We start from the raw sequence: 27,595 nt of genomic DNA on the forward strand, positions 1-27,595 counted from the left end.
GACAATTTTCTCGGTTTGTTGGTGTTTTTCTTTGGTGTTTTTTTTTTTTTCCCCTTTTTTTTTTTCCCCCCTCTTTTCCTTTTCCTTTCCCCCCCTTTTGTTTTTTTTTAATTATTATCTTTTTTTTTTTTTTTTCCCCTCTTCAAAATTTTTATGGTTAAAAATTGCATGCATGAACTCTACACGACAAACAAACAACAACAACAACAACAAAAAAACCCGAACAAAAGGGCAAAGTGAATGAGAATGTGAACCCTGTGATATCTGTGATTGGAGGAGATATTGCTTTCAGATCGAAAAAAAAAGAAAAAAAGAAAAAAAAAAAAGAAAACCACACCAAAAAGCCATGCTCTTGTATTTTAATTTTTCTGGCCAGATCTCCCCCATTTCTCTTGGTTGCTTTGAACCGTTTCCCACCCCTTGGAGCTGTGCAGAGAGGCCAGAACGCCCCAGCCTGCCCTGCTAGACACACCACACCACCACCACCACCCCCCCGCCCCTCACCCCCTCACCCCCCAGCCCTGCTCGCCACGGCAGCAGCAGCAGCAGCAGCAGCACGTACACCTGCACCCAGCCACGCCACACATCGCTTTCCCCACCGCTTGCATCAGGCAGGAGATGTCACCGAGGTCCTTCCCTCTGCCCTTTCCTCTTCCTGTCTCCGCTCCCTCCTTCCCCTGCCCCAGAGCCACACTGCCTCTCCCCTTTCCCATTCGCCTCTCCTCCCTGCGGGAGCCGAGCCCCCGTCCCGCGAGCGCACGCCTCCCCCCCGTGTTGCTATGGAAAGGGAAGACTGCCTTCAGCTGGCATCCCAGATTTGCAGGAGGAGGGGGCGGCTGCACCCGCTGTGGGGACAGGGGGGTTTTTTGGTGGGCTGATGGATCAGCCACAAAAAGCTCCCCCCAGGGCGGCAGAGCGGCGTCGGAAGCGCCTGGGCCGTGCACGAGGGCGACGGCAGAGGTGTCGGCAGAGCAAGGCCGCGGCAGGGAAGCTCCCAGAGGCTCCATGTTCGTTGCAGCTGGTCCCTGAAATCAGAGGATGATCCCAGGAGAGGCCCCCCGCGTGTCAGTGCGCTCCCAGCACGTGTCCCAGAGAGATGGGAGCAGGCTGGCTCCCACCCCTCCCCCAGCAACTCCCCACCAAGGGGTCCTGCTGAAGCACGAAACCAGGCAGAGCAGGGCAGCCATGAGGGCCCCACGTGACGCTTGGGGGGACCCCCAGACCTCCCCGTGGCGGGAGGTGGGGTGCAGAGCCACGCAAGGGTAGCCACAGTGCCAGAGCTGCCGGCGGCACCGCGGGGGCAGCCTCGGTGACCACTGACCAACACGCGGCGGGCAACATCCTGCCCCCGAGGAGCCCCCTGGGAGCCCAGCAGAATGGCAGCCCTCCCGGGTAGCGTGGTGCAAGGACTGGGCAGATGGCACTGCAGAGGGTCCATGCTGCGGCACATGAGACCCACTGAGCCCCTTCCCTGTCCCGGCACCAGTTTAGGTCCCCAGACAGCAGCGCAAGGTGCTCTGTGCCACCGGCTCCCGCAGCAGGGCTGGACAGGGCTTCCAGCTCAGGGTTTGGAGTCAGGAGAGTGGAACTGGGAGAGGAAGGGAGCGTGGAAAGAGGAAGGGAGAAAATAACTGCCCAGTTGCAAATCTCTGCCTGGGCAGGAAGGTCTTTTTTTCCCCTCTTGCCCACTGAAGGTTACTTCTGCTCTTCCCATGTGCTTGCTGGCGAGGCTGTAGCTGGGAAGTGTCTCCCAGGGAGCGTTTGCCAAGCCCCCACATCCACATGGAGCACAGAGCCCCAAGCCCAGGCCACATCCCCAGCACAAGGCTCTACTTTCACGTCAGCAATCAGTGCCATGGTTTGTTGCAAGTCCCCCCACGCACACGTCCCTCACCCGCACGAAGGACACGGTCACAGCACAGTCACTCGAGCAAGGAGGTGAAACGCCCTGGCCTCGAAGCACAGCTTGATCTGGCACCATGATCTGGCACCAGAGAGCTGCCAAAAGCCAGCCAGACCCTCCAAACACAGGTTCAGCTGTGGGCTATGTCTCATAGTGGTCCCTGGGCAGCGAGGGGCTCACTCAGCAGGAGCTGTGCCACGCTCCTGGGCCTCCTCCCTGCCCAGCTCCAGGATGCTTGGAGAGTGTCTGCAGCGACCTCTGCACAAGCGTTGGATTGCAGGGGGAAGGGGACCACCCCCCGTGGTGGGTGTGGGGCCGGTGCATCACCCCCAAGAGATACCCTGCAGGGACCCCTGGGCTGTGAGCAGAGGCGGGGGGGCGAGAGCCAGAGCTGCCTAACTCTTCTTCCTCCTTTGTCTGTGTCTTTGTGTGTTGCAGCAGTACCACCCCACCGACATCACCGGCCAGCTCAACCTCTCCGACCCCTCGGTCAGCACTGTGGTGTGACCTGCTCCCCCAGCGCCATCAGTCCTTGCCCAGGACAGCAGGAGGGCACAGCCAGGGCTGCCGCTCCGGGGGACGCTGATGGGTTCTTCTGGGTGAGATGGGAGGAACGCATCCTTCATCCGTACACGGTGACTCCATTGTATATCTCCCTCCCTCCGCAGGCCCTGCTGCCCTGCTCCTGCCCCAGAGTGTGCAGCAGGCCCAGGGCATGGTTTGGACTTCACTGCACAGAGAGCGCTGCTGCAGACCCGGCGTTGCTGCCCACTGGCTGCGTGCAAGGGGGAAGGACTCCGAAAGGCCCACGGTGCCTGCTCTCCCACCCCCGTGGGGAAGAGCTGGTGCCAGAACACAGAGGTGTGCTTCACTTTGCAGGCTTCAGGCTCCCCAGCACAGGGCCCCTCAGATGAGCTCCACGTCTCCCCCCCGGCGGAGGGCTCCAGCGTGACCTGCTCCCGTGGCCCCAGGCAGCTGGAGCAGCCGCAGCGGTTGGGCAGGCTGGGCTCGTGTGGCAGGTGTGTGCTCTGCTCCTCGCAGGGGCTGCACCCCTCCTCTTCCTCCCTCCCATCAGCCTGTGGCTACGACTTGGCTCCTGGACATGGCCTGCTCCCAGCCCTGCAGCTCACACCCCTGTGCTACCCCTGGTACTCTGGAGTTCCTCACATGCCATCAGCCAAGATCCTGGTTCCCCTCCTCTCCTGCACAAACGATGTCCCAAGGACCTGGCCGTGGCCAGCATGTAGCTCTCACACTGTGCCTCTCCTGGCCTGGAATATCTCTGGATGTTTGCATTGACCTTTAGCCAAGCTCCACACTGCCTCAGCACCAGCAATGCAAGGAGAGATGCTGCTGGCAGGTCGTGGCTTGCTGTGTGCTGCAGTGTCCACAGCAGGCACTGCCAGCTTCCCTGCCACACTCACCTGCAGCTCAAGCTTGCCAGCAGCTCCCACAGCGGCCCTGAAGCCCCAGCTCATGTGGCTGCACCTGCCTGAGCCTGGAGACGTGGAAACCAGCCCTCAGATCAGGAGAAGCGAACCAAAGGAGGCAAGCTGATGCCCTTCCTCCCCACACCTTCCTCCCCTCAAGCATATGTGCCCATGTGCCAGGACCCCTGAGCACCCCCCCCTCGTGGGCACCGTGAGCGGGCACAGAGACACCAGTGCTGGGGAAGCATCTGGCAGCAGCCAGGCTGGTGGTGAGCAGCTAGAGCACGTGCATGGGCAGCACCACCTCCCACCTCCTGCAAAGGCAGAAAACCCACCTGCAGCATGGCACCGAGCCCCAGGGCATGAGCTGCCCTCTCCTTGCCCCAGCCCAGCCGAAGGGCAGCCTCTGCAGCAGGACTTCCAGCCAGCAGCTGAGGTCTGTGAGCATCGTCCCCCTGATGCTCCATCAGTGGCTCCATCAAGTTCATCTGGCTCCAGCTGAGGACCTGGACCCATCCTCCTCTCTACGTCAGTGTCACATTAGTGCCGAGGTGTTGAAAGAGCTCAGTAAAGTCTCGACTGGATCATGAAGTGCTTCCCTCCACTGCCGTCTGCCTCTTTCCCTCTCTGCCTCCTGGCAAAGCTGGCAGGGAGCCCTGGGCTGAATCACAGCCTCACCCAGCACTGCTGCGAGGTTTGCCAGCAGGAAATGGTGGAGGGACAGGGAGGGATGGAGAAAACAGTGGGGAGAAAGGCCAGGAGCAAGGGGAAGGTCCTGTGGGGAGGGACATCACCATTCCGGGAGGCCAGGATGGGGACAGCCTCCAGAGCCAGTGCAGGGAGACAAGCCTGGCACAGCAGGGCTGGGGACAGCTTCCAGAGCCAGTGCAGGGAGACAAGCCTGGCACAGCAGGGCTGGGGACAGCTTCCAGAGCCAGTGCAGGGAGACAAGCCTGGCACAGCAGGGCTGGGAACAGCCTCCAGAGCCAGTGCAGGGAGACAAGCCTGGCACAGCAGGGCTGGGGACAGCCTCCAGAGCCAGTGCAGGGAGACAAGCCTGGCACAGCAGGGCTGGGGACAGCCTCCAGAGCCAGTGCAGGGAGACAAGCCTGGCACAGCAGGGCTGGGGACAGCTTCCAGAGCCAGTGCAGGGAGACAAGCCTGGCACAGCAGGGCTGGGGACAGCCTCCAGAGCCAGTGCAGGGAGACAAGCCTGGCACAGCAGGGCTGGGGACAGCCTCCAGAGCCAGTGCAGGGAGACAAGCCTGGCACAGCAGGGCTGGGGACATCCTGCAGTGGTCCAAATGGCAGCACCATGGCACCTGGCTCTGGGGACAACTGTCCTCTGCCACTGCTGAGCTCCCCAGCTCCTGGGGTCCAGCTGGGATACCGCCACTGGGGCTGTCCCTTAGGCACAGAGGACAGAATGCTGGGATGGAGGCATCTGGGGAATTCCCTGCACATCAGGCCAGCTGTAGGGAGGTGCCCTTAGGGATTTGCAGAGCAGGGAGGCAGAGCTGCCCTGGGCTGAAGGGAAGCAGCATTGCTCATTAGCTGCATGCTCCCCATGAGATGAGACCGCCAGCACAACCTCCAGGGGGGGTCACAGCCTCAGGACAGCCTGGGAGGAGGAGCAGGGCTTAGGTGGCTCTGCAGGATGCCGTGCAAGGTCCTAACTCCGCAGGGTCTTCCTGGGAAGGTGTGAGTGCTGCCAGCAGAGGGGGACTGGGAGAGCTGGGATTGCTCCTGGGAAAGGTGCTGTGCAGGGAGCTTACCCCAGCAGAGGTCCTGCAACCATCCTGGGTGCAGGGCTGGCAGCACTGGAGGAGCTGCTGCTTTCACCAGCCCCACACAGCCCTTGGTGGGGAGAGGCACCACAGGAAGAGCTGGGGTGGGGGGAAGCCAGCAGTGTGGCACCACACAAATGGGAGCAAGCCACAGCCACAGTGACATTTGGTTTATTCTCTGCATGATTTATTTAACCCTTGCCAAGAGCTTGCCACTGCCACAGCCCTGCCTTGTCCCACAGCTCCTGCATGGGCAGGAGGTTGTGTGAGCAGGGGGAGGCTGGTGGCCACAATCATCTCGTTGCCTTGCACAGGGTAAGGACTCAAGCCAGAAAGGGCTGCTGCTCCTCCCTGAGCAATGCTTTTGTCACCCCAGCTTGTGCTCTCCTCAGCTCCAGCTCCTTCCAGGCCACCTCTCACCAACATTTCCCTGCAGTGTTGGGGAGAAGAGTTTCTGCAGGGCAGGACAGGAGGTGGCAGGGCAGGGAGATGCAGGGGCAGCCCCAGCCCCTTTCTGTGGGCAGTGGGAGCTGAGGCAGCAGCAAGGGCTGCAGGCTCTGTGCTGTGAACCCAGACAGGCTTTGTGGTCCCTGCTTCCATCACTGAGCCAACCCTTGGTCTTGGCCTAGGGAAAAAAGCTACTGGAGGAGGAAGCCCTGTGTACCTCTTCCCCCATCCTTTGGCATCCCCTATGCCAAACCACATCAGTGGACGCTCAAGGCTTTGTCTCTTCTCAGCCCTCAACCTGAACCTCAGCCTCAACCCAGGTTATGGTTGTTGGCTGAGGCTCCTCAGCACCAGTAGCTCTGTCTCAAGGACAAAAACCCTACCAAAAGAAGTACTGCACACAGGGAGGGCTCTGGGGCTTTCTGAAAGGCCCCTGGAGGATCTGGAGTGCCCCAGCAGCACCCAGAGATCTTCAGGTGCACCAAAAGGCACACAGAGAGCTCTGGGGTGCTCCAAAAGGCAATGCCTGTCAGGACACAGAAAGCCAAGTAGGTAGCATTAGGATGCATGACAGCCAAGGGATCCTGAGGGCATGGAAAGGCACCTCAGGGCTGCTGGGGACACTGAGTGACAGCTGGGGAGTGCTGGAGGCACCAAAAGTCCCAAGGAGGGCTTTGGGGCACACTGAAAGGCACACAGGGGCTCCTGGGCTGACCAAAAGGCACGTGGAGGTCCTGGGGTGCACTGAAAGGCACCCAGAGGAACATGGTGCATCCTGAGATACAGGCAGGGCTCCTGGGATGCACCTGAAGGCACAGGAAGGTACAGGATGCATCCCAAAATGCACTGAGGCCCCTGAGCAGCAGAAAGGGCAGGACAGGGTGGGCTGGAGGAGGATCACCTGGTCCCTCCCAGGAAGGGGATGTGCAGGTCTGAGGGTGGGCTGAGGGAAGGTCCCACTGAGAGCAGCTGGCAGACCGTGGCTCTGCTGAGCTGAAGGCTGCTCCCCCTGGCAGCAGGGCAGAGGGAGCTTGGCATCATCTCAGGGGGCTGGGGGGAGCAAGAAAAGTGATTTCCAGGAGCAGAGCATCCTCTCACTAGTCCACAGGGCGATGTTTACAGCAGTGAGGACCAGAGAGCTGGGGAAGGGCTAAAGCTTTGTTGCCTTGCCTTTGTGTCCCCTCCTGATGTGGGGGCTCCTGCAGAGGGGGGGTTCCCTGCACAGGTTGTGGTAGGCCACGGTGATGGAGCCCAGGAAGATGCAGAAGAAGATGCTGACCATGAAGGAGAAGGGTCCAATGGCCAAGAAGATGATGTACTGCTGGGTGGACAGTGAGGTCTGGCACTGCTTGAAGGACTCATTCCCAAAGGCCATGATGGGATATTGGTTCAGATGCTCTGGGAATCTGCAGAGGACTGAATTCTTCTCTGGAAGAGAAAAGCAGTGCTGAAGGGCAGCTGGGACAAGGCCAAGGACAGAGGGGATGGCAGATCCCTATGGGACAGACAGCACCAGGGCCCAGGCTGACCAAGACTGAGCAGCAGTGAGGGTTCAGGGCTCATCTACACCCTGTGTTCCAGGAGTGGGGTGGGATGGAGATGTGGGCAGGACAGTAGATGGGGCAGGCCTGGTTCCCAGGGCACAGATGTGGGGAGCAGTGAGCAGCCAGCATGGAGATGCCACAGAAGGTCCCATCCAGCACAAGTGCCAGGTGTGTACCCAAGCTGGGGGCAAGCAGGAATGGGTGGCAGTGGAGGGAGAGACCTTGTTGGCAGAGCTGTCTCCCACTGAGGATTGAGGGGGAAAAAGTGCAGGATTAGGCACTGGGGAAGGGGCTGGAGGTACTGGGGAGGGGGCTGAAGGCACTGAGTCCTGCCTGAGTCAGCAGCAGTGCCCCCCCTGGCACATGGGCAGGTGTCCTTCAGGTGGTTGGTGCCCAGCACACCTTGCCCTTGACGTGGCAGGGCTGGTGCCACTGCTGGGGGAGGTGTTGGGTACCTGTCCCTGGGACATTGCCCAGCCCTTCTCTCCAGGAGGCAGCCAAGGACTAAGGATCAAAGGCAGACACCAGATTCCAGACCCAGGGATGCATCCACCCAGGCAGCCACTGGAGCTGCCATGGCCTGAGGATGGGATCTGGGGGACTTTGCTGTACCCCAGCGGGCACCAACCACACAAGACCATGGGCAGCTGGCAGCCAGAGTGCTGGATCCTGCCTCAGCCCCAGTGGGATCAGCTGGCAGTGTGGAGTGGGTGGGGGACCTGGGAACAGGGTGGTCTGGGCACTCACCTTGCACTTTCTCCCTGTTGTGGCTGAGCCAGAGCCAGAGGGGCAGGATGCTGCAGCTGCACACCCAGGGGTTGTCCTGCAGGAGGAGGGCTTGGAGCTGGGGCAGGTTCTCCAGCACCCCAGGCTCCAGCTCCCTCAGCCTGTTGCTGCCCAGGTTGAGCACAGTCAGGCTGGAGAGGGGCAGGAAGGTCTCTGGGGTCAGCATGGTTAGGAAGTTGTTGCTGAGGTCCAGCTCCTGCAGCGCCCTGAGCCCCACCAGCGCCTGGCCGTGGATCATCTCCAGGCGGTTGTGGGGCAGGCTGAGCAGCAGCAGCTCCGGCAGAGGAGGGAAGGAGTGTGGCCCCAGCAGCATGATGAAGTTGTAGCCAAGCCACAGGCTGCTGGTGTTGGTCGACAGGCTCCTTGGCACCTCGTAGAGGCCATGCCCGCTGCAGTCCACCTCCCCCAGGGAGCAGCGGCAGGCGGCAGGGCAGCCTGGCGAGGGCGGCGGGCACAGGAGCAGCAGGCAGGCCAGCACCATGCTGGGGACCCTGCAGCAGCCCATGGCTGCCCACAAAGGTGGCAAGGTCTCCCCAGCCTCTGGTGCCAGGACTTCTTCCCAGGCAGGATCCCCGGTGCCCGTGCCCTCGCCCGGCCGCCCGGCCCCCTCGGCGAGCCCGGCGGTGCTGAGCGGAGGCGCCGGGCAGTGCCCGGCGGCAAGGGGAGCGGATGGATGTCCTGGCTGCTTCTGCCAGCCCGGAGCCGGCTGCGCTCCTGGCCCTGCTTTGTCCCGGGGTGGAGCTGCCCTTTTTGCAGCAAATATTTTTGCAGTGATTCCTGCCCTGGCAAGGTGCGAGCCGTGCCCTCGGCCCTCCCCCTGCCAGGCGCTGCTCCAGCCAGGTAAGCAGCCAGCTCTGCCTGGCCCGGGATTAACTGCTTGTGTGCCCTGCAGGAGAGAGCCGGGGGAAAGCCAGGGAAAAGCAAACCCGGCCCCAGCTCTTGGCCTCCATCCTCCCCACAGGCACTGCCCCGGGCGTGCTGCCCCAGCAGCCCTGTGCTAAGCGGGGGGGTATGGACCCGGGACCCTCCTGGCTGGCTGGGGTGGAACAAAGCTTAAACCACGCCACAAGGAGGTTCAACTTTATCTTCTGTGCTGTCCCTCCATGCCTGGAGGTCCTCAGTGGGGAGCTCTGCTGGGAGCCATGGGCCACCCTGCTGAGCTGAGCCCTTGGCCAGGCTCTCTTGGGCCCTGACAGGAGACCACAAGCCCTGCTCAGATGAGGAGGGTTGGGGTGGAAGTCCTGTGGGCCACCCTTCTCCTCCCCACCGGTACTGCACCTCTGTGTGCACCCTGGGGGACACCCAGGAGCCTCCACATAAGAAGGTGTGGGAAAGGTGAACTTGCTGGGCTGCAGCTGCCCCAAACCTGTTTGCCCTCACCCCGATATGGCAGTGCCAGTCTGAGAGGGCTCAAAGTCTGCCTCCACCCTGTTTATACCTACCCTGGTTTCAAAGCTGCCTGAACCCCCGCAGCAGAAGGCTGCAGAGGAGAGGTGGCACCTCCCAGTACCCACCATGCCTGGCAGAGCTCAGCAGGCACCAAGAGACCAGAGGACAAGGCTGGCAGCACCTCACCGCCCTGCTGGAGCAGGGACACAGAGCAGAGACACTGCCCTGCACTCCCCCCCCAGCAGCTCCTGTCCCATTTTGGGGGCCAGTGGTCCTAGCCCCAGAGAGCTCCTGCACATCTTTGCCCCCCAGCCAAAGGGCTGAAGGGCAGCAGGGCGCTGTGTGCCCCCACCCAGGGCCAGGCTGTTCCCAGATGCAGGGTAGGAGCAGGCAGTTTATTAATAGCTTGCAGAGGAGCTTTGGTTTGTTTGTCCTGCAGCAAACTCACTTTGTGCATTAATCCCCATCTGGAAATAATTCAGAGGAATCCTCCAGCCCAGCCCAGCCCCAAAGCAGGGCACAAACCCACAGCCACGTCGAGCTGCAGAACCAGCTCATCCTGCCAGCAGCTCCAGGCCATGTGGGGACCTTTTGGAGAGCCCTGTCCCCAAATGCTCTTCCTCCCCAGGGCTGCTTTGCCCACGGCCTGTGGCCAGCGGGAGGAGGTGAGGGGTGCAAGCTGCGCTGCACACCCCCCAGACGATCCTTCAAAGCAAGGCCACTTCCAGCTTTTCTGCTCAGGAGGCTGCAAATCATCTCAGCTCCTCTGCCAGCTCCTGCTGCACCCCCCACGGTGCCTGGCAGGAGAGATGTCCCCAGAGCCCTGCCTGCCAGGGCCAGCAGCCAAGTGCAGGGCCGGTGCTGGCTATGGCTGGCAACCTCCTGTTGGCACACAACTGCGTACATCCTGGTGAGCCCCTAGGGTCCTGTGCCCCAGCAGTGCCACCACTGTCCCTTCACACGTGCTGCTGGGCAGTGCACTGCCCCCTTCTCTGGAACAAGGGCACCCAGCACCCTGCAGGACATGCTCAGGTCCCTGTCCCCAGCCAGAGCTGCACCCACCAGTGCCCTGCTGCCCTGCTGTGATGCCTCCTCCTGCTGCTTAGGGATCCACAAGGAACAGCACAGCCTGGCCCCAGGGCCAGAACAGGCTGCTCCAAGCATCTGCAGTGACAGCTCGGGGTGGGGGGCCTGTGCTGACTGGTGGAGGAGACCCCAAAGACTCAACACCAGCCCTGCTCCAGCCAAGGGGTGTGAATCCAGGTGCCCAACCAGCATGCAGAGGCCACTTGGTGAAGGGGCAGACAAAGTCCTTCAGAGAGTGGCTGGGAGCAACAGAGGAACACGGCAAGGGCCAAGCTTCACAGCTTGGCTCCGGTGCTGGAGGAATGTGCTGGTGCTGGGGCAGGAGCTCAGAGGCTGGGACCTGGAGCTAGGGACAGGGAGCCATGGGTCTTTGTCACCCTCTGCTGTTGGAAAGCTGGGACCCAAGGTGCCAGGCTGAGCACAGAGCCCTGCTGGCAACTCTGTAGAGCTGTGCCCTGGGTAAGGATGAGGCCATCACAGACTTTTCCCACCACCCACCTATGAAGTATCTGTGGACTGTGAGTCCAAGGGCAGCCCTAGGAGCACACATGAAGATGGAGGGGAAGGTGCCTTAAGGCTCTGTGTCAGCTTCTATCCCATTCTTGAAGGCTTTAATTTGCTGCATATCTCCATGTAATTAAGGATCCAAGGCAGGCAGATGCCACCCCATGGAGTCTCTGAACTACATCATGCTTCTGCTGTAACCCCTGGGCACCTCTGCCCTGGGGCATCCCATGGCTGGAGCTCCCCAGGTTGGGCTCTGCTGGGAGGATCTCAGAGCTTGGATTTTTTTATGGTAGGTGACACTGAGTGGCAGGATTTGTGCACAGATGCTGGCATGAAGTGGGTGCTGTGTGTGGTGATGGTGCTGTGCACGGTGTGGATGCTGTAAATGGAATGAGTGCTTTTGCACAGCATGGGTGCTGGACTCCTCTGGCTGCAAGCCCAGGCACCTGGTGCAGGGGACAGCCAAGCACCAGGACTGCCCAGGGGACATGAGGTCAGTGCAGGCCCAGGCAGGTACAGGCTGAGGTCCTCTGCTGAGCCCCAAGGTGCAAGCAGTGGCTCCTGATGCTGGGATGTTGCAAGAGCCTCATAAACCACAAGGAACAGATGCAGAAATGGGCTTTGAGGAAGGACCACAGGAGCTGCCCAGCAGCACCAAGCCCTGCCCAAGAGCTGTATTAGTAGCACCCTGGTGCACCTCAGTCCTCTCCATTTGGCCTCTGTTAAACTCCCACACAGCTGCTGGGGCTCTTGTCCCTGCACCTCCTGTTTGGGGTCAGGCAGGGAAAGCCACACAGAGAGATGACCTGGAAAAACAGCACAGTGCAGGCTGGGCAGGGGGGTGGCAGGGAGGTGGGGAGAAGGTCAGGCAGGAAAACCAAGCATGGCATGAGGCACAGAGCACAAGGTCAAGCAGGAGCATCCATGGGCTTGGCTCTCTTCCCATCCTGGAGCCAGGTAGGTCATAGAATCACAGAATGCTTTGGCTTGGAAAGGACTTTCAAGATCATTCAGTCCCATGGGCAGGGACACCTCCCACCAGCCCAGGATGCTCATCCAACCTGGCCTTGACCACCTCCAGGGAGGAGGCAGCCACAGCCTCCCTGGGCAGCCTGTGCCAGAGTCTCCCCAGCCTCACTCTCAACAATTTCTTCTTCATCTCCAGTCTCAAGTCTCTTCCATTTCAAAGCCATTGTCCCTCATCCTGGCACTCCCAGCCCTTTTCAAGTCCCTCTCCAGCTCTCCTGGAGTTCTCTTAAGGTGCTGGAAGGCATCTGGAAGGTCTCCCCTGAGCCTCCTCTCCTGAGCCTTCTCTTCTCCAGATGGTGGACAGATAAATCCAAAGATCTGGGGCAATGTGCTGTGACCTCCTAACAACTCTTGGTTTCAACTGTTCAGCTACTGCAGTGCCCACATTACTCCTGCAAACACTTGAAGGAAGCAACCCAGCAGGGCAGGTTGCCTCAGCCCATCCTGCCCCCACCCCAGGCAGGGCTCACCCCAGGCCAGCCTGAGGCTTACTGAGAAATGCCACCCAGGCATGTAGCCCAGCAGGGCCAGCAGCACTGCTCAGCAGGTGTGGAGCTGCTGAGGTGCTGGACATGCTCCCCAGAGCACTGCTGTGCCACTGTGCAGTGCCAGGCTCCTGTGTCCCCTGCCTGGGGGACGCTCAGCAAGGACATCCCTGCTGCAGAGCCACAGGCATGGAGCAAGCCAGGGAACATCTGTGATGGCCAGAGCAGGCTTCTGAGGTGTCAGAGGGGCAGGTGGGCAGGATGAGGGGCACACCCCCACTCCCCACACACACTGCACCCCAAATCCTGGCAGGGTGGCCAGCAAGGCCTGAGCAAGCTGAAGCCCTTCCCAGGCTACCAGCACAGCCCCACCACTACTGTCCACAGGTGGGTGTGAGGCACGGCATGGATCCCCCAGAACCGGTGCCAGGCTGCACCCCAGGGGCTCAGCTGGCAGCACAGCACCCGCAGCTCCCTCCCGGTGCTCAGCCCTCGAAGGCAGCTGTGACCCCGCAGCACAGGCAGGGCCGGCAGCACCCGCGGCGGGGCAGCGAGCCCGGGGGCACCACATCTTGGCACAGCCCCAGCGGCTGCTGCGTGACCACCTTCTCTTTGCCCGAGCCCTTGGTGGCCAGGTCTGGCCGGGCCCTGCCGGCCGGCCGGGGCTGTTCCTTGTCAGCCTTGACAGCGAGGAAGGTTGGCAGGTCGAGGTCCAGCATGGCCACGCCGCCGCGGGGCGTGGGGGTGTTCTGGCGGCACTGCGGGCAGGGGATCCAGCGCTGCTCGTTGGCCACCGCGTCCAGGCGCCGCAGGCAGGCTTGGCAGAAGCTGTGGCCGCAGTAGAGCCTGCGCGGCAGGCGGCCGCTCAGGTCGTAGGAGCAGTAGCAGATGATGCACTCCAGCCGCTGGCTGCCCCGGCCCGGGCTGCGCCGCTCTGCCCTGGCGTCCTCCGCCTGGGACACGCTGCCGAGGGGAGGGCGAGGGGAGCCCTCAGACCCACGGCCCGCGGCGGGGATGCCACCTCCTGGTGCGTGGGGTATGTGGGTACCGGAGCCGTGTGGTGGCTTCCCAGGGGCATCAGGCTTCGTGGCCATCATCCCTGTCCAGGAAAGCAGGACCCTGTCATGGCTCTGCCCTGCATCCGAGGGGGCTGTGCTTTCCCTGGTGCCACTCTGCCTCTCTGCCAGGAGCTCTGACAAACGTCCCCTGTCACCCATGGGTGATCGGCAGCCAGCCTGGGTTCTGGATTGGCAGGAAGAAGGGCTGGGCAGGAGGATGTCAGCAGAGTGGGCAGGGGAGCAGCATCCAGAGGACCAGGCCACCCCCCCAGGTGATGCCAGGCCCTCGTGGCATGGCCACCAGCAGCAAGAAACAGGCACACGGGAAGTCAGGGAGGAGTTGAGGAGTCCAGACTCACCTTAAGGAGGGTCTGTTACCCACTGGTGTATTTGCAAACCTCTCCTGGAGGCCACCAAGACCCCCCTGCATCTCTGCAGGTCACCTCAAGCACTGTGACGCACACAGGCACCCCTCTGGCCACCCTCGTCCCCTGTCCCCCATCCCTACCTGTCCTGAGATGGTCTCCCAGGGCCTCAGGGGAGGTGGCAGAAGGGCTGTGCCATCCCGGGGGGCTGCACTGTCCCGTGGGGAGCATCAGGGCCTCCAATGACCAGCAGCTTCCCGGCGAGGTTCCAGTGGCTCCTGGTGGCTGCGGTAGTGGGAAGGGGCTCAGCTTTCAGGGGCAGGCACGCTATTGGATCTGCCTGCGGGCAGCCTAGCCTGGGAGATTGGGTTACAAGCACCGGGTAACAAAGACCTCTGAAATGTAAGCCCCAGGAGTGGTCATTAGCCAGCAGAAGAAACCCTCCCTGTGAGGCTGAGGAGCTCTGGGCTTCACCGTGGGCAGAGAGGGCTTGGGCACTGGCTGCACCCGGGCAGCAGCAGTGGAACCTTCCCCATCCTTGCTCACCTCCCATGGCCCAAAACATCTGGGCAGATGTTGGCCACTGAAGACACTACCACAGCCCAGGGGCTCCAGGCTGCAGGGTTGGCAGCAACCAGAGCAAGAGAACACAGCAGTGGTCCAGGCTTGTGGCAGTGGAGGGACTGGCACAGGGACAGGGACTGGCACAGGGACAGGGACTGGCACAGGGGCAGGGAGGCTCCAAGCTGCTCTGAGCTGGCAGTGACAGTGAATGGGGTTGTGCTCCTTGCCCTGGGGTTGAACACTGCCACAGGTAAATCCATGACCTGCCCCTTCTCTGCCAGGCTGGGCTGCAGTGTTTAGTGCTGGGGGCTGCCAGGGCCAACAGAAGCAATGAATCAGAGGCTGGTTTGGGTTGGGAGGAACCTCTGAGTCATTGAGACCAAACCCACTGCAGTCAGCAGGGACATCCCCAACCAGAGCAGGCTGCTCAGAGCTCCAAACAACCTCACCTGCAACGGTCCCAGGGATGGGGCAGCTCCCACCTCTCTGGGAAACCCAAGCCAGGGTCTCACCACTTCCAGCATCAAAAATTTCTCCCTTCTCTCCAGTCTGAATCTCCCTCTTCTGGTTGCAAACCCTCACCCCTTGTCCTCTCTCAACAGACCCTGCTCAGAAGTCTGTCCCCAGCTTTCTGATCAGCCCTCGAAGCCCTCCAGAAGGTCTCCCTGGAGCCTTCTCCAGGCTGCCCAAGGCCAACTCTCTCAGCCTGGCTCCCAGCAGAGGGCTTCCAGCCCTGCCAGCACTGCTGTGGCCTCCTCTGCCCTGCTCCAACAGGTCCCTGGCTGTGCTGTGCTGAGGGCTCCAGAGCTGCCCCAGCACTGCAGGGAGGTCTCAGCAGAGCACAGCAGAGGGGCAGAATCCCCTCCCTGCCCCTGCTGCCCACCCTGCTGGGGCTCAGCCCAGGCCAGGCTGGGGCTGGGCTGGCAGCGCTGGCTGCTGGCTCCTGTCCAGCTCTGCACCCCCAGCACCCCCAAGGCCTTCTCCCCAGGGCTGCTCTCCAGCCCTTCATCCCTAGATGCTCATGACCAAGCTGTGGAGAGCCCAGCACCCCTCAGCGACACCAGCAAGGTTGCTGGCACAAGCCAGGGGAGGTGACAGGACCGGGGTGGTGGCAGAGGGTGCTCTGAGCAGGGGAAGACTTAAAACTGGGACATCCTGGAGCCGGGAACCCAGAGCAGAGAAGCAGATCCTGGAGGCAGAACATGCAGCAGCATTTCAGCGTGGCAGCAGGAGAGGGCAGCAGCTCCTGCTCAGGAGGGAGCGGGCACCGGGGCGGGCAGGGCTCTCCCCGCTGCCTGCTGTGCACCGAACTCCTCAGCAGCCCTCGGGCCATGTTTCCAGCCGCGACGGGGCGGGGGGGGGGGTCAGAGACCGAAAGCCTCACAGGGTCATTGGCTCTGCAGAGAAACTCAACCCCTTGATGCCTGTGCTCGGCAGCAAGGCAGCAGAGCTTGGCAGTGTGGCACCTTCGGGGGCACAGTGGCTGGATCCTGGCACAGGACCCTGGCACATCCTCTGTCACAGGTTTCCCCAGGCAATGCACATGGGCTGCATGTGCCCATGGGTCTGCAGGCATGGGCATGGCACCCCCATGGCAGGGCTTTGCCCACTCCTTGCCAGACTGATAGCAGGCAAGGGCTGGCAGGGCAACCAGAGTGGGACAGGGATGTGCTGGGCACCTTGGCTTTGGTCACACCCAGTGGCTGAGGTGACATCCAGGGCCACTTGAGGTGGCACTCGTAAGCCTGGGTGCATCAGGAACCAGCTGGAGGGAATTCCTGCTGTGCCCTGGCAGCTCAGGGTCCCACCCTTTGTATCTGCAGGATGGGTGACAGCTCCCTAGATCCTGGTAGCCAGAGCAGAGCTGGCACCTGGAGGGGCACAGCATGTCCCATCTAAGACCCTGTGCCCTGGGATGGGCAGGCAGCTGAATACCTGAATGCCTGAGGATGTCCCTGGCATATTTCAAGGCTGGCAAGAAGTCACTGGCCACAGTGGTGACCTGGCTCAGCTGCCACAAGGTAGGGTACCAAGCAGCATGGCACCAGCCCTTTTGATCCATCAGAAACTGTGCCCTGAAGGACTACATGGTGAGAGGAATGGGCTTGGTTCTGTGCACAGTTTGGGTACCCCTGGCCCTGCCCAAGGGCAGGCACCCCCCCCAGCTGCAGAAGGCACAACACTCCCCCCGGGCCTACCCTCCTACCCCCCCCCCCCCAGTCTCTGCCCAGACCCTGCCCATCAGCCCTCACTGTCCCTCTGCCAGATGGCAGCAGAGCCGTGCCCCACGGCAGGGTTGTGCCCTCAGCCACTCTGCCCGTTACATGCCAGCACTTGCCGTGGAGCTCTGCCTCCTGGCACACCTGCCCTGCCCCCCGCTGGCAGGGCTTGGGGTGGGGAGTGCCCTTGGTGCCCTGGGCTGTGCCTGAAACCAGCCAGCAGCCTGGGCTCCATGAGTGATGCCAAGGCTCTGGCACACGGAGGGTGTCTCCGCAGCCTGCGGTGGCGCAGGTGGGTGGGAAGTGACTCCTCCTGCTCCCAGGCACTCAGCCGCAGGGACCTTTGGCACAGCAGGACAGGGAGCGGCGCTCAGGGGAGTGCAAAGGTCTGATCAAGATGAGCCAGAGTGCTGCACCACCACCACCCTCCAGACACGGCAGGAGGCAGCCACCCAGCACAGCCTCCACACCCCCGGGCACCTCTCACAGCTGGCACACACCTGGGGAGCACCCACAGGACCCCTGCACACAGCTGCCCGTGGCACCCCGAGGCCTGCCAAGCTCTGGGGCATTGCCCTGTGTGCTCCCCTGCTCACGCCCCCAGCTCTCCCCTTGCCTCCAGCTTAATCATTGCCCATATCCCTGGCAGGCAGCACTCTGCCCAGCCTCTCCCACCCTCTTTGCCATTGCCCAAGGTGAGGAGAGCGAAGGGCAGTGGTGGCACCTGGCACTGTGAGCAGATGCTGCACCCTGCCCTGCCCCTCCAGTCCCCTGCTGCTGCCAGCCCCACTATCTTTAGCAGCCCTCTGCCAAAAGTGCCACACATGCTTCAGGGAGAGTTTTCCCTCCCCCAACTACACAGAGCAGCCTCTGTGGTGCCCTGGGGGTGGTGATGCCAGGTCCCTGCCCAGCCAGGCAGTGGGTGGGCTCTGTGGCAGGGCAGGGCTGGCGTCGTGGCCATGAAAGCAAACAAGGGGTGGATCTGCCTGTCCCTGTGCCAGCCCTGCCCGCAGCCCAGGCAGGGTGAACAAGAGCCTTCCTTGTGCAGGGCTCTGGCCTTGCCAGCCCTCTGCAAGCTTCACATCCCTGGCCACCCACCGGCGTGGGCCCTGGGCCAAGCAGAGGGGTTGGGGAGGAGAGGCTAAACTGGCAAGGCTCTGCCCTGCACCTCTGCCAAGCCACTGCCACCTACCCCTGCCCAGAAGGGTGGTGGCCTTTCAAGGGTGGTGGGCTCCTAGAGAAGGTGGGCTCCCAGGGGCAGTGGGATCTGAATGATGATGGGCTCCCAGCAGTGGTGGGATCTCACTTCTGGTGGGATCTCACTTCTGGTGGGGTCCCAGTTCTGGTAGCTCTCACATCTGGAGGGATTCTCATGGTGGTGGGGTCCAAGCAGTGATGAGCTCCAAGCAGCAGTGGGCTCCAAGCAGCTGTGGGCTCCTAGTGCTGGTGGGTCCCCAGGAGGTTGCAGTCAGCTGAGGCAGTGCCACAACACCCACCTAGCTGGCCCAGCCAGGAGCCTTCCCCTTCCCCAGCCCCTCACAGACCAAGCTCACTCTTTCCAGAGGCCAGGCCAGCTTGGCAGGGTCGAGCCAAGCCCTCGCCAGCATCCCCAGGCAGGAGCAGGCTGTCCTGGATACGCCTGGCTGGGGGGAGCCCTGGGCCCAGGCTGGCAGCGGAGCAGCAGGCAGCAGCCAGCTGACAAGCTCAGCATGCTGCTGCCTGCTGCTGGCAAAGGCCTGGCACTGCCAGGAGAGGAGCCGTGTGCCCCCAGCGCTGCCCCCGCACGACCTGATAAGCAAGAAGCACGTCAGGAATCCCGGAAAGCCTGGGGTGGAGGGAAGAGGCAGCCCTTGGCAGGGGAGGATTTGGTTGTGATTTTATTTGCAGCAGCTCTGAGGTCATCTGCTCACACACAGGCTCCTGCCAGGCCCCTGCCCTGGCAGCCCAGACAGTTCCTGCAGCAGCCTGGCGCTTACGCAGCCGCTGCCTAGCAGCCCGCAGGACGCCAGCACAAGGCCTGGCTTGTTCCAGCCCAGTGGCGCCAGCCCCAGCCCCAAACCCAGACCAGATGCCCCCAGCGCCCTGCAGAGAGGCTGGCAGGCTCCCTGCCTGCTCTCCTCAGTGCCCAGGGGGATGCAGAAGGCAAACGATGAGGATCTGTGTGCCACGGTGTGTGTCCCAGTGCTGCCCCACTGCTGGCGTGGGGCCAGCCCTCCATGGCGGACCTGCCCCTGGGCACTGTGCAGCTCTGAGCTGGGATGGGGCAAAGGGTTGTGCCCAGCCCCCCACGAGTCCAGCAGGAGGAGCTGAAGGGGCCGGGGGGCATCCTGCCAGTGCTACATTAACACCCACAGCCATGCTGTGCCACCGGCTGCTGCCCCAGAGCTCTGCCTGGCACTCTGCCATGCTTTGTCTGTCTGTCCTTCCTGTCTGCTCCCCTCTGTCCCACGAGCAGCGTGTGCAGGAGAAGTGCCCAGCACAGGACACTGCAGCATCCCCATAATGCTGTAGGTGGGGGCACCACTCTGGAGGTGAGCCCTCATGCCAGCTGGGGGCACGTCCCTGGCTCCTCACCACCACTCTGTGACAGCAACGATGCCGACGATGCCCTCCTCTGCCACGCACAGGGCTGCCACCATCCAAACCTGTCCTCTGACAGAGGCAGGCAGGCAGTGCCAGCTCCTTCCCCAGGGCCAGAGGCTTCCCAGCGCAGTGGCAGGGTCACTGTATAGGATCACAGGCTCAAAGTTCTGCCCCATCCTGGTGTAGGCAATTCCCGGTGGCATCTGCATTGGCACATATCATCCTCACAGCTCACAGGCCTCAGCGGGGCAGGGGGCATCTGTCCTTTACCCCCACACTCCATGCTGGGCTTTCAGGACCTGCTAGGTGCCCATCACCTTCATATCCAGCTGCAGAGGTCACGGATAAAAAGCAACAGCAGAATCCAGCCAGCGACACCTTCCAGCTGAGGCACCAGGGAAACCCCCCAGGGGTGCCCAGGCTGGGCAGCCATGTCCCCATGGGGCCACCTGGGCCCATCCCACGGTCAGCACATCCCAGGGGTGCGGTGAGGACCCTTAGGAGATGACACAGCAGCACTTCCTGCAGCAGGGCCAGCACCCGCAGCAGCCGCAGCCCCTGCTGGCCTCCTGCCCCTTGGGCGGCTTGTCCAGGGTGACCGTGTAGAAGGTGCTGGAGGAGTCCCCGTTGGGCATCCTCATGCTGGCATAGGGGTTGTAGGGTCGAGACCAGGACTTGTCGGTGGCAATGGGTGGGCTGCTCCAGCTGCCCGCGGGCTCTGCCGGCTCCTCCGTGCGGTAGGTGGGCACGGCCGCGGGGTTGGCGATGACCGTGGGCTCCTCCCGCAGGTAGCGAGTGAGGAAGCTCTGCTGGAACTGGTCCCGCGGGATGTTGACGCTGGCGTAGGGGTTCTCCAGGCTCACCCCGCGATCCATCTCCCTGCTCTCCCCCGGCAGGCGTAACCCGGCTGGCACTGCCCACCCCCTGCGAGAGGGACCCCGTGAGCCTGGGACGCAGAGGCACCAGCGCTGCCACAGCGTGGGAAAGGGACCCCCGGCAGACCCCACCGCTTCGGGAGCGGGGTGCAGAGCTGTGCTCCCCCACCTCTGCCAGCCCCAGGGAACCCCCAACACAATACCCTTACCCCGGCCATGAAGCCCTGATGGCAGAGCCGGGAAGAAAGGGTAACAGCCGGGCAGGGGGACATGGGGGCAGGAGGGAGAGCTGGGCGGGAGACAGCGGGCAGGTGGGGCAGTGGGGTGGGGTAGGGGCTTCTGGGGGGAGACAGAACTCAGAGGCAGGCAGAGGAGGGGAGAGAAAGGGGGAGCGGAGCAAAGGAGAGGCAGAGCCGGGGAGAGGAGGGGACAGAACGGGGGCGGCGGGGAGAGGGGAAGGGGATGGGGAAAGCCGGGGGGAGAGGGGGAAGGGGGCAGATGGGCAGGGGGGCCGGGGAGGCAGTGGGCAGGCAGGAAGAGAGGGACAGAGACAGGGGGAGCGGGCGGGCTGCGGGCAGAGGGTCGCTCCCAGCACTCACCGACTGCGGGCTCCGGCCGGCTGCGGGGCTGCTCCTCCGGCTGCGCTTCCTCCTGCACGGCCCGCCCCGGCCCGCCCCGGCACACCGACCGCCCCGGCACACCGACCGCCCCTGCACATCCACCGCCCCGGCACACCGACCGCCCCTGCACACCGACCGCCCCTGCACATCCACCGCCCCGGCACACCGACCGCCCCGGCACACCGACCGCCCCTGCACATCCACCGCCCCGGCACATCCACCGCCCCGGCACACCGACCGCCCCGGCACACCGACCGCCCCTGCACATCCACCGCCCCGGCACATCCACCGCCCCGGCCCGCCCCGGCACACCGACCGCCCCGGCACACCGACCGCCCCTGCACATCCACCGCCCCGGCACATCCACCGCCCCGGCACACCGACCGCCCCGGCACCCCGACCGCCCCGGCACATCCACCGCCCCGGCACACCGACCGCCCCTGCACATCCACCGCCCCGGCACACCGACCGCCCCGGCACACCGACCGCCCCTGCACATCCACCGCCCCGGCACATCCACCGCCCCGGCACACCGACCGCCCCGGCACACCGACCGCCCCGGCACATCCACCGCCCCGGCACACCGACCGCCCCGGCACCCCGACCGCCCCGGCACATCCACCGCCCCGGCACACCGACCGCCCCGGCCCGCCCCGGCACACCGACCGCCCCTGCACACCGACCGCCCCGGCACACCGACCGCCCCGGCACACCGACCGCCCCTGCACATCCACCGCCCCGGCACACCGACCGCCCCGGCACATCCACCGCCCCGGCACACCGACCGCCCCTGCACATCCACCGCCCCGGCACCCCGACCGCCCCGGCACATCCACCGCCCCGGCACACCGACCGCCCCGGCACCCCGACCGCCCCGGCACACCGACCGCCCCGGCACATCCACCGCCCCGGCACACCGACCGCCCCGGCACACCGACCGCCCCTGCACATCCACCGCCCCGGCACACCGACCGCCCCGGCACATCCACCGCCCCGGCACATCCACCGCCCCGGCACACCGACCGCCCCGGCACATCCACCGCCCCGGCACACCGACCACCCCGGCACATCCACCGCCCCGGCACATCCACCGCCCCGGCACCCCGACCGCCCCGGCACACCGACCGCCCCGGCACACCGACCGCCCCGGCACACCGACCGCCCCGGCCCCGGCTGCCTGCCACCCACTGCCTGCCACCCACTCCCTGCCACCCACTCCGTCAGCCCAGCACCCACCCACTCAGCACCCACCACCCCAGCACCCATCTCCCTGGCACCCACTCCCTGCCAGCCCAGCACCCACCACCCCAGCGCCCATCCCCCTGGCACCCACTGCCCAGCCAGGTATTCACCACTCGACACCTCCTGCCCAGCCTGGCACCCATTGTCTCAGCAGTTACTGTCCAGCACCCACTGCCCAGCACTCACCACCTCAGCACTTGCTGAGCAGTACCCTCTTCCTTGGCACCCACTGCCTGATGCCTGGCACCCACCACCAGGCACCCACCACTCAGGCCCAACAGGCTGACTGGTCCAGCCTGCAGTGGACCCTGGCACCTGGCAGAGGGCACAAGGAACCAGACATGAGTATCAGGCACTGGGTAAGGGGCACTGTGCAGAGGCATAGGGCAGACAACACTGGGCACTGGATGGGACACTGGGCACAAGGGCACTAGGCACTGGCACTGGGCATGGGGCAAGAGGCTCCAGGCAATGGGAAATGAGCCCTGGACAAAGGCGCTGGGCACCAGGCAAGAGCAGCAGCACTGAGCATTGTGTGCCAGGCACCAGCACTAACTGGTGGTACCAGCTACTGGGCACTGCCTCTGGCACCAAGCACCAGCACCAGCATGGACACTGGCATGGTGCACTGGCACGGTGCACTGGCACCAGTACCACACAGTGTGCACCCAACACCACACAGCAGGAGGTGGTATCATGTCTGTCAGGAGCAGTCACAGGCACCAGTACAGGCACTAGCATCACCCACTGGCACCAGCACTGTGTGCCATGCCCTGGGCATGGAGTTCCAGCCCCGTGCAGCAGCACTAGAATTGGCATCACACATTGGTACCAGGCAGCAGGCAGGTGTGTGTTGTGGGGGGCATGGTAGGAAAGCAGCAAACACCATGCACAAGCCACTGGGCAGAGGGCAATGAGTACTGGGCACAGGTCCTAAGCATTGGGTGGGTGACGCTGGCACCTGCACCCACTGCACCCCCTGGCAGTCCCCAGACCCACCTGCCAGGCTCTGCTTGCCCCTACGGCCACCCTGGGCTCTGCAGCCCAGGGGTACCTCACACCCATCCTGGCTCTGCCCCACCTCTCCAGCCCTGGCACCCCAGTGCCAAGTCTCCTTTGGGATCCTCCAACTGATCCCTGGGCTCCCAGGCAGTCAGAGTGGCATCGAATCATGAAATGGTTTAGGTGGGAAGTGGCCTCCAAAGCTCACCCAGTCCAAGCCCCCTGCAGCGAGCAGAGACATCTGCAACCAGAGCAGGTTGCTCAGGTTGCTCAGGTTGCCTGTCCGAGCTGACCTGGAGTGACCTTGGCATGAACCTGCTGCACACAAGTGGCCTGGTGTGTGCCTGGGCACCAGGAGGATCTGTGTTTGCAGGGTGGTTTGGGGGGAGTTGCCCTGTGCCTGCTCCCAGGGCATCGTTGGAGGGTGAATTGCTGGAGGCTGGAGGGAGTGAGGGATGCCTTGGCTCAAGGGCAAGGAGAGGGAGGCTGGCACCTGTGTGCCCAGGACCTGAAGTGCTGCCACTTTTCAGCACCTTTCACCTGTGACCAGACAGGAGAGACCCTGTCTGAGCCCCTCCCTGGCACCTGCTCTCCTGTGAGGCTTTTGGGAATATCCCAGCAGAGGCCAGGCCCTGTCCCCTTGGGGCCCTGATCCTGCCAGTCTCCATGTGCCCACTCTCACCAGCTGCTGGGGCTCCCTTGGTTCCCTGCTGCTGCCCTCTCCCACTCCCCAGTACCTGCTGGGTCCCCGGAGGGGCTCTGGGCCAGTGCCAGCCCTGCCAGGACAGCAGGAAGGGCTGCAGCCCGACCAGTGCCCCCCAGGCTCGTGGCTTCCCACCAGCAAGGCAAACAGCAGTGGTGCTGGAGCTGGGCCCAGCACCAGCATGGGGACACAATGTCCCCAGCCCCCAGAAGCCAGCGGTGTTCCCAGCCTTGCCCACAGCCCCAGGGGCCACAGCCAGCCACCACAGCCCCTCTGCAAGTGGCCACTGCTCTGGTGTCCCATCCTGGCACAGGGCTTTGGCTCAGGGACAGCCCTGGCACGCCTGCCCCCTGGCTCTGCTGGTGGCTGCCTGGGGATGGCCATTCCCAGACAGATGTGGCTCAGAGCAAGAGCTGAGTCCTGGAGAGACAGCAGGGACTGTGGGCACCAGCCTGCCAGGCAGGAGCATGCCAGCCCCACATCCAGACATGGCATGCTCCTTCAGGGCAGCAGGAGGAGCCAGCCTGGGCCCCCTTGGTGCTACAACATCCCCAGGGACATTGCAGGGGAAGATGGAGGCCAAGGGGCAACAGGAGATGGTGCCAGCTTGGCCTGGCTGGGTGGGAGCTTGGCACTGCCACAGCTTCACTGCTTGCTGCTGCCACAGCCTCACTGCTCTGTCCTGCCCTGGGCAGGACACACACATGTCCCCTGTGTGTCCACAGAGGTCCTAACTGGGTGCTTTGCTGAAGGCTGCAGGACTTCAGGCTTCTCAGGAGGGTCCCTACTGCCAGGTGGGCACAGCCAGCCCTGCCAGGTGGGTTCCAGAGCACCATGTCCCTGCTTCTGCGTGCTGGGGGACAGGGTGGGTGCTGCTGGAAGCCTGTGACCTGTCTCCAGGCTGCGGCACACAGCTCCTGTATCTCTCCTGTGCTGGTGGTTAAGGCTGCTGTGGGCTGGGACAGGGCCACCACAGGTCCTCCACTGCAGCCATGCTTTGACTCTGCTGTGGTGCTCTCAGCCAGCATCCTCCTCCCCATCACTGGCTCCTGCAGAGCTCCAGCAGCTTCCCAGCAGTTCCATGCAGGAGCTCATCCCTCTTGGCAGCCCTGGGGATGCTGGGGACAGGGCTTCAGGGCAGCCTGGGGATGAGCACAGGGTAGAGGGTGCCTCAGATTGCTGCTGAGTCCTCCTGGCACTGAGTGATGTCTGCAGAGTGGGGGAGGGAGGGGGGGTGTCAAATTAACTCCCAATTGGAGAGAATTACCCCCAAAATGAAATTGCCAGAGCAGCTGAGCTGGGGATGGAAGCAAATGAAGCTCTGCTTGCAAGCAAACTCCACTCTAGAAACATGAAATGCAATGAAGATGTACAACATAGACAACAGCTGTACAGCAGAGAGAGCTACCATGCATAAACAACACAGGAACCCCTCAGAGCCCCCCTGGGTGGATCCAGGGGGCTGTTCACCTCCTCCCCCACTCCCTCCCTCCTCCCTGTCACCTCACACAGTAGACAAAACAGAGATACCCCTGGCGAGGCCACAGGAGAGAGAGCCAGGAAAGTTGCAGGCAGAAGTGACAGGAGAGAGCAGGCACTGTTTCTGCCTCTGCTCTGTCCCCATGAGCAAGCAATGAACCCTATAGACCTTAGCATTGTTTGCCTTTTACATCCAATTTATTTTCAGGCCTTGCAGTCAGGGACCAGGCTAAAGTTCCCCCTTCAAGTGGCAACACAGAGGGAAAGCCTCCTGCTTCCCACTGACAGAAAAAGGACAGAGGAGCTGGGACTGCACAGCCTGGCAGATCCTGCTCACAGCAGTGCCCACCCCCTGCCCACCCAGCCCAGGGCCAGGTGAGTGGGGATGGAGGTGAGCAAGCAGGTGAGTTCCAGTGGCCCAGAAAGCAAATCACATCCTGGGCTGCAGCAAGAGAAGTGTGGCCAGCAGGGCTAGGGAGGGGATTCTGCCCCTCTGCTCCACTCTGCTGAGACCACAGCTGCAGCTCTGGGGCCAGCTCTGGAGCCTCTGTGCCAGGAAGGATCTGGAGGGGCTGAAAGGTGTCCAGAGAAGGGCCAGGAGGAGGAGCAGAGGGCTGGAGCTGCTCTGCTCTGGAGACAGCCTGAGAGAGTTGGGGTTGTGCAGGCTGGAGAGGAGAAGGCTCCCAGGAGACCTAATTGTGGCCTTCCAGTGTCTGAAGGTGGCTCCAAGAAAGCTGGGGAGGGACTTTTGAGGGTGTGAGGGAGTGATAGGACTGGGGGGGATGGAGCAAAGCTAGAAACTTCAGGAAGAAGTTGTTCCCCATGAGGGTGGTGAGAGGCTGGCACAGGGAAGTGGTGGAAACCTCATGCCTGGAGGTGTTTAAGGCCAGGCTGGATGTGGCTGTGAGCAACCTGCTCTAGTATGAGGTCTCCCTGCCCATGGCAGGGGGTTGGAACTGGATGATCCTTGAAGTCCCTTCCAACCCTGACAATTCCATGATTCTATGATAGGACCCTGCCTGGCCCTGGCAGCACTGCCCTTGTGATGAGGGACAGAGGCTGGTGGGGGCTGAGCTGGACAGGTCAGAGTGCTCTGCTGCCAGAACCCTGCTGCCAGCCCCATGCTCCCTGCCTGCCCTCTGAGCTGGTCCCTCTGTCCCGGAGCCTGCTGGGCTTGCAGCTCCCAAAGTGTGGTTTGGATTGTAAAGAGACTCAGGGACCTCCTGGGGCTGGAGGGAAGGGAGGAAGAAAGCCTGGGAGAAGGTCAAACCCTCCTCTGACCAGCTTCAGCATGAGGACAGGGGCCCTGTGCAGCTCTGTGCCTCAGTTTCCCCACCGAGGGCTGAGCCTAGACATGCAGCAGCGCATGCCCCATGCACCGCCAGCATCGCAGCACACAGCTCCTGAATGCTGACAGCGCCTGCAGAGGCACCCCCGGAGCTCTGCTCCTGCCGGCCCCCAGGGGAGAGCCAGCAGCAGCCCCTGGCCCTTCCCTGCGCCTCGCTGCTGGCGGAATTCCCCATCTTGAGCTGCGTCCCCGGAGGCAAACTCACGGCTTTGGCTAAGCAGGCTCCAAAGCCGGCAGCGGCACCAATCCGGGGTCCTGCTGTCACCCCAGCCCCGCCGGCGCTCCGCACGCCCCCAGGCGCACGGCCGATGTCGCTGTGCTTGCATCGCCCCCTGCTCCTCATCCCCACGTCCTGCTGCGCCACGGAGGGAAGCCTGGGCACGGCAGAGCCCAGGGCACGGCGTTTGTCCATCCGGCACCAGCGGTGGGGGCGAGCTGCAGCAGCACAGCCCCAGCCCAGGAGAGCTCCCACGGCCCAGGAGCAGCAGCTCCCGGTCTGGAGCCTGAGGTTCAAGCATCTCATTTCCTGGCGAGACAGGAGTCGGAGCTGAGCTGGGAGGGGCAGGTCCAGCAGGCTCCGGGTGGGGGCTTAGAGAGGATGGAGAATCCTCAGATGGAAGAGCTGCTGCTCCACAGCCCAGGCTGCTGGGCTGGGGTTGTCCTGTGTGGGACTCACTGAACTGGGAGCCGGTGGATGTGTACCCCCTGAGTCCAAGGAGGAGCTGAGCTGACAAGTAGCTCTTTGCTGCTTAAAGCCAGGCTGGTTTCCTCCAATTGTCTGCAGGGAAAAAATACCAACAGAAAAAAACCACCACAACCAAAAGCTGAGTGCCCACCCAGAAAATGCCCTGTGCTAGACAGGGTGGTGGAGAGGGAGATCCTATGGTGCCCTGGTCCTGTGCAGCCCAAGGGACAACCTCTGGGCTTAAGGAGGAACCCTGGAAACCCTGGAGAAGCAGAAGGAAAATCCAACCTTAATTTTCCTTCTCTTTTTAACAGGGCCAGGAGCTTGCTTGCAGCCTGCACCAGCCACCAGCAGCCCAGAAATGAGGGAGCAGAGCTGCAGAGGGGCCAGGTCTGGACTCCCAGCACTGGAAGCTGATGGCAGGTGTGGAACCCAGCCTGAGCTCCACAGGTAGGATGG

The 27,595-nt window shown here is 63.0% G+C and overlaps 4 protein-coding genes across 10 annotated transcripts in view; 1 reads left to right on the forward strand and 3 right to left on the reverse strand.

Annotated features, from left to right (window-relative positions):
* Positions 1 to 2,662, forward strand: part of GRIN1 (glutamate ionotropic receptor NMDA type subunit 1) — a 50,312-nt gene extending 47,650 nt beyond the window's left edge. For all 7 annotated transcript variants that reach the window (XM_054174513.1, XM_054174515.1, XM_054174521.1 and 4 more), the window contains one exon: positions 2,342 to 2,662. In XM_054174513.1, coding sequence (XP_054030488.1) covers positions 2,342 to 2,410 — 69 coding nt within the window. In that variant the 3' untranslated portion in view covers positions 2,411 to 2,662. The remainder of the gene's footprint in view (positions 1 to 2,341) is intronic.
* Positions 2,663 to 6,545: 3,883 nt separating this feature from the next.
* LRRC26 (leucine rich repeat containing 26) lies at positions 6,546 to 8,425 on the reverse strand. The gene is made up of 2 exons (XM_009902282.2): positions 7,859 to 8,425; positions 6,546 to 6,995 (listed from the first exon to the last, which is right to left on the reverse strand). Exons 1-2 carry the CDS (start codon positions 8,400 to 8,402, stop codon positions 6,718 to 6,720), a joined length of 822 nt encoding a protein of 273 aa, XP_009900584.2. The 5' UTR covers positions 8,403 to 8,425; the 3' UTR covers positions 6,546 to 6,717.
* Positions 8,426 to 12,697: 4,272 nt separating this feature from the next.
* Positions 12,698 to 13,610, reverse strand: RNF224 (ring finger protein 224). Its single transcript, XM_009902283.2, has one exon. It carries the CDS (start codon positions 13,608 to 13,610, stop codon positions 12,879 to 12,881), a length of 732 nt encoding a protein of 243 aa, XP_009900585.2. The 3' UTR covers positions 12,698 to 12,878.
* Positions 13,611 to 19,576: 5,966 nt separating this feature from the next.
* LOC128898661 (cysteine-rich tail protein 1-like) lies at positions 19,577 to 20,728 on the reverse strand. Its single transcript, XM_054174548.1, has 2 exons — positions 20,657 to 20,728; positions 19,577 to 20,106 (listed from the first exon to the last, which is right to left on the reverse strand). The coding sequence occupies exon 2, from the start codon at positions 20,055 to 20,057 to the stop codon at positions 19,680 to 19,682; it is 378 nt and encodes a 125-aa protein (XP_054030523.1). The 5' UTR covers positions 20,058 to 20,106; positions 20,657 to 20,728; the 3' UTR covers positions 19,577 to 19,679.
* Positions 20,729 to 27,595: the final 6,867 nt, after the last annotated feature.

The sequence above is a fragment of the Dryobates pubescens genome, chromosome 29 (genome assembly GCF_014839835.1).
Source record: "Dryobates pubescens isolate bDryPub1 chromosome 29, bDryPub1.pri, whole genome shotgun sequence".
In the NCBI taxonomy this organism is placed as follows: domain Eukaryota; kingdom Metazoa; phylum Chordata; class Aves; order Piciformes; family Picidae; genus Dryobates; species Dryobates pubescens.